This window comes from Scleropages formosus, chromosome 3, assembly GCF_900964775.1.
Source record: "Scleropages formosus chromosome 3, fSclFor1.1, whole genome shotgun sequence".
NCBI lineage: Eukaryota > Metazoa > Chordata > Actinopteri > Osteoglossiformes > Osteoglossidae > Scleropages > Scleropages formosus.
Genome location: NC_041808.1, coordinates 32,474,702 through 32,485,084, shown reverse-complemented (window position 1 = coordinate 32,485,084; position 10,383 = coordinate 32,474,702). Strand labels below are relative to the sequence as shown.

At 46.3% G+C, this 10,383-nt stretch overlaps 2 protein-coding genes across 2 annotated transcripts; one reads left to right on the top strand and one right to left on the bottom strand.

Moving 5' to 3' along the window:
* Nucleotides 1-4,873: 4,873 nt before the first annotated feature.
* Nucleotides 4,874-7,918, top strand: med9 (mediator complex subunit 9). Its single transcript, XM_018763210.2, has 2 exons — nucleotides 4,874-4,979; nucleotides 7,479-7,918. Exons 1-2 carry the CDS (start codon nucleotides 4,900-4,902, stop codon nucleotides 7,693-7,695), a joined length of 297 nt encoding a protein of 98 aa, XP_018618726.1. The 5' UTR covers nucleotides 4,874-4,899; the 3' UTR covers nucleotides 7,696-7,918.
* Nucleotides 7,919-8,612: 694 nt separating this feature from the next.
* On the bottom strand, nucleotides 8,613-10,012 carry LOC108940815 (dexamethasone-induced Ras-related protein 1-like). Its single transcript, XM_018763198.2, has 2 exons — nucleotides 9,655-10,012; nucleotides 8,613-9,542 (listed from the first exon to the last, which is right to left on the bottom strand). The coding sequence occupies exons 1-2, from the start codon at nucleotides 9,923-9,925 to the stop codon at nucleotides 9,016-9,018; spliced, it is 798 nt and encodes a 265-aa protein (XP_018618714.1). The 5' UTR covers nucleotides 9,926-10,012; the 3' UTR covers nucleotides 8,613-9,015.
* Between the last annotated feature and the right edge of the window lie 371 nt (nucleotides 10,013-10,383).

Here is a 10,383-nt window from a genome sequence, read left to right as displayed (position 1 = left end):
TGTCCTTTAGTTTTACCACAAAATGGTTATTTAATGAGAAGCAGTCTTTCTCATGTGATATAAAGGGTGCATAATGACTAATTCCATATGTTGCTTTAGAGGAAATCATATGTATAATAGAAAAACAGAAGTAGAACAGGTGGAAAAACAGGTGTGTGGATCATCACCTGTGGTCTTTGTAGGTAACTTTTCTAGTGGATCCAGACACACAGGCACTGGCTCATTATTTCACATGAGAATAATAGACATTTTAAAACAAGACAAGTCTTTGAGGATTTACCTTGGAAGTGAATGGTGACTTTGACATACATTTTGGACAGCAAGAAATCTGAACATAAATTACATAGCCATCCATCCATCCATTTATCCATCTTCCTCCGCTTATCCAGGACCGGGTCGCGGGGGCAGTAGTCCAAGCAGAGCCCCCCAGACTTCCCTCTCTCCGCACACCTCCTCCAGCTCCTCTGAGTGAACCCCAAGGCGTTCCCAGGCCAGCTGGGAGATGTAGTCTCTCCAACGTGTCCTGGGTCTGCCCCGAGGCCTCTTCCCAGTGGGACATGCCCGGAACACCTCCCCAGGGAGGCGTCCAGGAGGCATCCGGAACAGATGCCCGAGCCACCTCAACTGGCTCCTCTCGATGTGGAGGAGCAGTGGCTCTACTCCGAGCTCCTCCCGGGTGACTGAGCTCCTCACCCTATCCCTAAGGGTGCGCCCAGCCACTCTGCGGAGGAAACTCATTTCTGCCGCTTGTATCCGCGATCTCATTCTTTCAGTCATGATCCAGAGTTCCTGACCATAGGTGAGGGTAGGAAAGTAGATCGACTGGTAAATTGAGAGCTTCGCCTTACGACTCAGCTCCCTCTTCACCACAACAGACCGGTACAATGACCGCATTACTGCGAACGCCGCACCGATCCGTCCGTCAACCTGCCACTCCATTTTTCCCTCACTCGTGAACAAGACCCCGAGATACTTAAACTCCTCCACTTGAGGGAGCAACTCCCCCCTAACCCGGAGGGGGCAATCCACCTTTTTCCGACTGAGAACCATGGCCTCGGATTTGGAGGTGCTGATTCTCATCCCCGCCGCTTCGCACTCGGCTGCAAACCTCTTCAGTGCATGCTGTAAGTCTTGATTCGATGAAGCAAACAGGACCACATCGTCCGCAAAAAGCGGAGACGAGATCTCGCGGCCACCAAAACAGACACCCTCCGTTCCCTGACTGCGCCTAGAAATTCTGTCCATGAAGATAATGAACAGAATCGGTGACAAAGGGCAGCCCTGGCGGAGTCCAAGATGCACTAGGAACAGATCTGACTTACTGCCGGCAATGCGAACCAAGCTCCTGCTCCGTTCATGCAGGGAACGAACAGCCCGTAGCAGCGAGCCCTGAACCCCATAATCTTGAAGTACCTCCCACAGGATGCCACAAGGGACACGGTCGAATGCCTTCTCCAGGTCCACAAAACACAGATGGACTGGTTGGGCAAACTCCCATGAACCCTCCAACACCCTAGTGAGGGTATAGAGCTGGTCCAGTGTTCCACGGCCAGGGCAAAAACCTCATTGCTCCTCCTGAATCCGAGGTTCGACTATCGGTCGGATTCTCCTCTCCAGTACCCCGGCATAGACTTTCCCAGGGAGGCTAAGGAGTGTGATCCCCCTATAGTTGGAACACAATCTCCGGTCACCCTTCTTAAAAAGAGGGACCACCACCCCGGTCTGCCAGTCCAGAGGCACCGTTCCTGAGCTCCACGCAATACTGCAGGGGCGTGTCAGCCAAGACAGCACCACAACATCCAGAGACTTGAGAAACTCGGGGCGGATCTCATCCACCCCTGGAGCCTTGCCACCAAGGAGTTTTTTGAGTACCTCAGCAACTTCAGCCAGGGTAATGGACGAGTCCCCCTCCAAGTCCCCAGCCTCAGCTTCCTCTACGGAAGGCGTGTCGGAGGGATTGAGGAGATCCTCAAAGTACTCCTTCCACCACCCGAGGACATCCTCAGTTGAGGTCAGCAGTGCACCACTTCCACTGTAAACAGTGTTGGCGGAACACTGCTTCCCCCTTCTGAGTCAGAATCTCTTTGAGGCCAACTGCAAGTCTTCCTCCATGGCCTCACCGAACTCCTCCCAGGCCTAAGTTTTTGCCGCAGCGACTGCCAGAGCTGCGTTCCGTCTGGCCCTCCGGTACCCGTCAGCTGCTTTAGGAGTCCCATGAGCCAGCCAGGCTCGATAGAACTCCTTCTTTAGCTTGACGGCATCCCTCACCTGCGGTGTCCACCACCGTGTTCGGGGATTGCCGCCGTGACAGGCGCCGGAGACTTTATGGCCGCAGCTCCGAACCGCCGCCCCGACAATGGAGGCGCGGAACATAGTCCATTCAGACTCGATGTCCCCCACCTCCCTCGGGACCTGGTTGAAGCTCTGTCGGAGGTGGGAGTTGAAGACCTCTCTGACAGGGGCCTCCGCCAAACGTTCCCAACAGACCCTCACTATGCGTTTGGGCCTGCCAGGTCTGTCCAGCTTTTTCCCCCGCCATCGAATCCAACTCACCACCAGGTGGTGATCAGTTGACAGCTCAGCCCCTCTCTTCACCCGAGTGTCCAAGACATATGGCCAAAGGTCAGAAGAAACGACTACAAAGTCGATCATCGACCTCGGACCTAGGGTGTCCTGGTGCCAAGTGCACTGATGGACACCCTTATGCATGAACATGGTGTTTGTTATGGACAAACCGTGGCTAGCTCAGAAATCCAATAACAACTCACCGCTCGGGTTCAGATCAGGGAGGCCGTTCCTCCCAATCACGCCCCTCCAGGTGTCACTGTCGCTGCCCACGTGGGCGTTAAAGTCCCCCAGTAGAACGACAGAGTCCCCAGTGGGAACGCTTTCCAGCACGCCCCCCAGGGATTTTAAAAAGGCTGGGTACTCTGCACTGCCGCTAGGCGCATAAGCACAAACGACAGTGAGAGACCGTACCCTGACCCGAAGGCGCAGGGAGACGACCCTGTCGTTCACTGGGGTAGACTCCAACACATGGCTGCTGAATTGGGGGCTATTAATAAGCCCACATCCGCCCGCCGCCTCTCACCCTGGGCAACGCCAGAATAGTGGAGAGTCCACCCTTGGTCGAGAAGAGTGGTTCCAGAACCCAAGCTGTGAGTGGAAGTGAGCCTGACTATATCTAGACGGTATCTCTCAACCTCTTGCACTAGCTCAGGCTCCTTCCCCACCAGTAAGGTGACATTCCAAGTCCCAAAAGCCAGAGTTGGTGCCCGAGATTTGGGTCGGCCGGGCACTCGGCTCCGACCACTACCCAAATCACAATGCACTGGCCCCTTACGGCCTCTCCGGCAGGGGGTGAGCCCACCGAAGAGCGGCTCCACATCTTGGCTTTGGGCTGAGCCCAGCCAGGCCCCGTGGGCATAGACCTGGCCACCAGGCGCTCGCATGCGAGCCGCCCCCCCCCAGGCCTGGCTCCAGGGTGGGGCCCCGGTGACCCCATACCGGGCGGGGTAAACGAGAACCTTGATTTAATGGTCATCATAAGGGGGCTTTGAATGTGAATAAATTCAGAATAAAAGTTATACTGTTACATAAATCCTCCAGAAAAAGCGAAAAATATGTCAGAGATATTTCTTAACTTTAATTATATGAGCAATAGGTTTTGAACATCAGCCTGACCCAGTTTCCCCAAATGTGTTAATTGCTTGACTTTTGAGCACAGAAGACTACCTCTCACCTCTTACCTCAGACAATACAAAGTGTGTGCAAAGATGGGTCAAGGCAAGCCACTGCGAGTGTGTTATATTTAATGTGGAAACGTCCATGAGATGGGATGGAAAAAGCCACAAAGACCATCCTTTTCTGTAATTTTTCTAAGAACGAAGAGCAGTGGTTAAAACTCCTGCCTTCAGACTTAGTTGTTGCGGGTTCGACCACAGCCTTCTGCTGTCGAACCCTTGATCACATTTACATTTATTAAATTTATTTTTAAAGTGGGTTGTTCAGTAGTAGTGAAGCAATAAAGAAAATATTTTCTTAATAATTTTACAAATATTTCGGGGCAAAGACTACAATATAGAAGAATTTGGCGATTCAAAGTAAAAAAAAAAGTAATCCTGAAATTCTTTTAAAATAAATGTTGCAAAATTAAGTTTGTGTTTTATCGGGTTGTCCTACAAGTTCTTATTTAATCAGCTGGAAAAATTCCAGCATTCCCGCTCTTTCTTTCTAAACAAACTATTGACAAAGAGCAGTACATTTCAAAAGTCAGTGTCATAAAGAAAACACGGAACCAGATTCAATTACAACAAACATGAATGCCAGAGGGAACACACAAAGAAATCAAAATTTACAAACAAACAAATAAATAAGTACACAAAATAAACAAGTTAGTAAATAAATTTAAAAAGTCACCGAGTGTTATCAACACAGTCACCTGGTGAGGTGTGTGGGCTGACAACACTAGTAGAGCTCATTCAGTCGCTTTGGAGAAAAGCGTCTGCCAAATAAACAAATGTAAATAAATATAAAAGTAAAACGAAATATTAAAGCACTTATTCATGAAGACTTATTTCGTCATCATGCGGTAAGACGTCACACCGTTCGGCTTGGGTTTTTAGAAAGTAGAAATTCTACTAGAAGAATACTAGCGTTCTCTTGTAATGCTTAATTTCTTTTACAAACAGGGGAAATAACGTTACTAAATTTACACTTAAGTATATAATATTTGGCTAATAAAATTACAGGGTTAATTATGTGGTACCTATCGTCATCTCTCTCACATTTGACATTTTCGACAATTGCAGCTCGAGCCTGTAGGGGAACAAACGGCGCGTTGTTGTGACGTATTGAAAATGCGCCATCCGTTCCTTGTCGCGATTTGCGCGCAGCAGTATGGCGGCGGTACCAACGAAGCAAGAGACGGAGGACGAGGATTATTCTTTACTTCCTCTTGTCCACGACATCATTAAGTGGTAAAACTGTTTTTTATATTTGTTTTTTTAGCCCAGGAGTAAAGTGAATACAAGGGCAGGTTGCTCATTGCTGACTCAGCACAGACAGCGACACACGAGAGTCGGAAGATTCGGCTCAGCAACCTAAAAAAATCAATTCAGATTCATTGCTTCAGTGAAATTACCCAAGAACTGTATATAATTATGGGTAATAAAATTGTAAGTCGTTTAGGAAAAAACAAAGCGTCAGCTAAATTAATGAACTAGTAGTAGCTGAAGTTGTGCGTAAGTAAATTGTCTATTAATTAAATAGACTAGTTGACGACTGAGTCGTCATGGCTCTTTGGAGTCTGTAATATAAACATTCACGTCATCCGTTTATTAAAAATTGCAAACACCTACTGATCGTTTGCTGTTTACATTCGGTAACCTAACTTGTCCTGTTTTTTTTTTTTTTAAAAAAAAATAGTTGTTCAGAGTCGAAAGCGTTTGATGTAACTCGAATGGTCGTATCTCGGGGAATACCTAGTATTTAAAATGAACAGCTGCCCAATTAATTCTGTATCCCTCTTAAGTTTTTCCACCTCTTCAGTCTGCAGTTATTAATACAATTTATCGTACATTGGTCTTTTTATGTTTTGTGTTATGAATGTAACACTTTATGTGACTTGTCTGCCACATCAGGTCCCAACACGGCAACCTTTAATCTTGGTGCCAGAAATTGAGATATCTTTAGAAATTGAGCCAGTCCTTGTGTGAGAGACAGCGAGATGCATCACATTGTGGGAACCAGGTCTCACCTGCATACTCATGCCATGGGTTTGTGTCTGGGTTCTGTTTTGCATCAGTGTTGTGTGGGTTTTTTTTTTTTAAATAATACCCTTTATCTTCCTCAACTGAATTCATGTACAGTATCTTGATTGGTTAGCTCATTTTTAATTTGCTATGGCTATAGCCAGAAATGAGGAATGTTTCTATTATTACACTGTTTTGACAGCAAATTTAAATTTACCCCATGCTGACAAGGATGTCCATGTAATTTTTTGGTCATGTTCTCTTGGCCAGTTTTGTAAAGTTTACCATGAGACGCACAGTCTGCCGTTAAGGTGAAATACTTTTTGAATACATTCTCCGCACACAATTCTCCATTACGCTGCAGCTCACCTTTGTTGGATCTTCCTGCTGCACCTGATGGAGGAACATGCACCATCTTGCACAAAACTACACTCCAAACAGGAGGTTGCTGAGATTTTTTTTTTTTCTCCCTGTCCTTTCAAAGTAGACTTAACTGTAATGTTGCTTCATGTTAATAATAGACAATGACACATACTGGTGTCCCTGTTATGTTTAGCCTCACACCTGATATTTCCAGTATGGAGGACTACTCAGACCTTGCACTTCATGAGCTGTTGATGAAAATAGTTCATTCTATTAGAGTGAATTTTAAATTCATTTTAGCGCTATCTGTTTTTTTTTTTTTTTCCCTCCCCTTCACAGAACCTAACCTGTAAATAAATAGAAAGATTAAGTTGTATTAAACTTTTACTGATTGTGATGTAGTCAGTGCACTAGCGAACAATTATGAGTTACAAACTGCCTTTTGGTCACAGTTGAGTTTGTAAATTGAAATACAAGTGTATGTAGTTTTTAGTTAGGAAGTGGCAATATTATTAGAAAATCATTAAATTTTCAAGAAATTGATTTAAGAGTAATCAAATTATTGGTATACATTTCTTCAAATGACACATAATGTTGTAAGCACCAGAATTGCAAAATGAATTAAAAACCAGGAAAAAGTTAAATAATGCTTAATTTTTGTCCGCTATGTCAAATGATGCAGAGGATGTGCAGTAAAGAACATTATAATGTATGCTTTAGGTTTTATTTGCAAATAATGAATGAATATTGATGTTTGTTTATTGTATGCTTTTAAGCAATGCACACTCATAAAACTGCTAGAATTATTGGTAGCTGGTGTAGGTTAGGTTATAGAGGAGATCATGCGTAAACTTTTATTGTATATTGATCAGTGCAATAACAGTGAGCATTTCTGAACATGGGCCCAATATGCCATAGTCATTAAGGTGCACTGTAATTGATCAGGGGGTGCGGTGGTGCAGTGGGTTGGACCGGGTCCTGTTCTCCGGTGGGTCTGGTGTTCGAATCCCGCTTGGGATGCCTTGCGACGGACTAGCGTCCCGTCCTGGGTGTGTCTCCTCCCCCTCCAGCCTTACACCCTGTGTTGCCGGGTTATGCTCCGGTTCCTTGCGACCCCGTATGGGACAAGCGGTTCAGGAAGTCTGTATGTGTGTAATTGATCAAATCCTGTGTGTGTGTGTGTGTGTGTGTGTGTGTGTGTGTATAAAATATATACAGTATATATATTAGTCACTATATGTATGTAAACCGGAACTTTGTTCTGTGCTAAACTATATAGTAACTGAATAGCTGGGTCATGGTGAAAAGTGTATACATTTTTAACTGTCTCCACTCTTCATCTCCTTCTACGTCAATGGATAGCATGGATAAGGACAGCCAGGATGTCCACCAGGAGCTGAACAAGCTGAAGAACCGTATCCAGGAAGCACGTGAGCAGATCATAGCCATGCCTGGTATTGACAAGAGCCCAGAGGAGCAGCAGCAGCAACTGCGTACGCTGAGGGAGCAGGTTCGCACCAAGAATCAGCTGCTGCAGAAGTACAAGAGCCTCTGCATGTTTGATATCCCGAAGGCATAGAAGTTCATTGTGCAGTTCGTGACAAGTCGTTTAGACAACTGAAAACGATTAACCAATATGAATCCAGGACTGAAAGCCATGTTAGCATAGTAAGCGCTTGAAATGTCTTAATCTGAGTCATGATGTCATCAGATTTTCATTATCTTCCCATATATTTTTTGACCTATTTATAGACTGAGATTTTCTATATCAGTCCTCCAAGAAAGTATACATTTTTACATGGTGTGTCAAGCTGTTGTAATATAATTTGTATAAATATATTTTGGTACAAACTGTTTGGTTTTATTTTGATGTATTCATTGTATAGCAGAATTCAAGGAATAAATTAAGGGTTGGGTTTTTTTACAATTTGATTAAAAGAATTTGATCAAGTATGCAGTGTATTACTGACTTGAGGTCAGGCTGGATTTATATGCGTCACTCACAGTACCACTGATGGAATTGGCAAGAACTTTTACCCTGTTTCATAAGCAGTTCAAGGGGATTTACTGGAGCAAGTCTGTCTGCATAATGGGGCATTGTGTTCAGACTGAGTTAAATCCACTAAGAGTATGTGGTAAACACATTTTACCACGAGGTCGAAGGTGAGTGAGGGCAGGAGCAAAATTGTGCAGGATGGAGTTCTGCTTGAACATGGTAAAGTATTGGCACCCATGGCCCCGGTAGTGTTTAACACTGAACTGAAGTGTCCTTAAAGGGATTCAAATTCTTTAAAGAATTCCTGTATAGCCTAGAAGGCTACCTTAAAGTATTTTGCACAAGGGTGCAGTGGTGCTTTGTGAGCTGTTACTATGTTGCCACAGAAAGTTGAATTTTAAAAATCAAAGTACACAGTAAGATGGTTAGTGGAGCAAGATGCCATGTACAGTAACATTCTCTGGCCATTTGGAAGAAATTGATGAAACAGGCTGTGCTCATTTGTTATGTTTATTGAAAAAGTAAATCTTCACATATAAGAATAAATATACATTCACAATACATTTGTTCATGGTGCAGACATTCAAGTTAGTTCTTTAAAAAATGTAAACGGTGCCGTTTCACATGGCGCTCTGGCCCGGCGGCACCCTTTCACCATTAAGGCAAAAATATTTGTACAGCATGTTAAAACCAAAATGTCACCTTGACGCTCTCTGAAGCCACAGCAGAATTTAGCACCCTGACCTGACCAGATGAAAAGAAGAACCAGTCTCGCAGGTTGTGGATGTTGACAAAAGCATCCCCGTTTGAGTAGCCTCACACTCAGCGTTCCACATGGAGGATATTCTGCTGGCATCTTCAACATATCATCATAGTTCATGGCTACGGACACGGTGGCAGTTCTTAGCTGATGACGCATCTCTCCTTATCTTTGGCTTGGCTGCCACCGATGGCCTTCTCCTTGATGTACATGAGATCACTGTGCACGCTGGGTCTCCTGGCGAATGGAGCCACGATGCCGTACGCATCTCCACCTTTAAACTTCTTGTTCCTGAAAGACTTTCTGTGGAGCATGTCGCAGTACTGCACGGACACTTTCCTGTGGAGGTCCGGGCTCATTTCGTTGGGCAGCTTGGCCATGGTGAAGAGGGTCTGGAACATGGGGTCCACGTTGGTGTTCCTCTTGGCGGAGATCTCAAAGTAGGCGCACTGCTGGTCTCCAGCCACGAGCTGCTCGATGTCCTCCGGCGGCACCTCGCGGGAGAGCTCGCGGTCACACTTGTTCCCGCAGATCACCAGGGGCACCTCCAAGTTCTCCTTGGTCTTATTCTTGAGACAAGACTTTGTTTCGAAGATCTGCTGCTTGAGGCGCCGCACCTCTTGGAAGGACTCCCTGTTGTCCAAGCTGAACACCAGGATAAAGACATCACCTGGAGAAGAAGACAGGGGAGAGCACCTTCGATCACTCTGATGCAGCAACCCCCCAAGTGCTCGGAACGAGTTTTGCGCACATGCACGCGTAGTTTAAGGAGAGCCACTCACCTGTGAGGATGGAGAGTCTCCTCATAGCAGGGAACGGGTGGTTCCCAGAAGTGTCCAGGATGTCCAGCTGATACACATCCCCCCTGATGCTGTAGAATTTCCTGTGGAAGTCCTCGATGGTCGGCGTGTACTGCTCCTCGAACCTCTCGTTGAGGAACCTGGAGATGATGGCGGTCTTGCCCACCTTGGTGGAGCCCAGGATCACCATGCGGTAGCAGTTCTTGGCCGGGATGTCGAAGTCGTTTTCGGACGGACTCATCTTCTTGATCATTGCTGCAGAGGCGCGGACCACACGCGTGGCACGAATCGGGACCGTGATCGGCGGCTCAAGCTTCTCTCGGAGACTCGCTGCTCGAAGTGCTTCGCGGACTGTGGCGGAGCGCGCGGAGCGAGAGGCATATATAGGAGCGCGCGACCACTCCTCCCGCGCGCGCGTCACCGGGGACGCGGCGCTCCCGACAGCAATTAACGGGAACCCGCTTCTGCGTCAGTTCGTTGGAGCGGCGTTGTGTTGCTCCGTAGAGCAGCGGACGAGCGAGAGGGAGAAAGCAAAAAAAAAAAAAAAAAATGGAGATAAACATTACTACCGCGTGCCCTTTTCCATAACGTTTAAAAAGTACGGAATTTGGTGGGGGGAAAAAAAAAAAAAAAGAACAGATGGACTCCTTTCCTTTGCGCAGCCCACGATCAGCAGGCGTGACACCATCAGCTGATGTTTGACACCTTCTC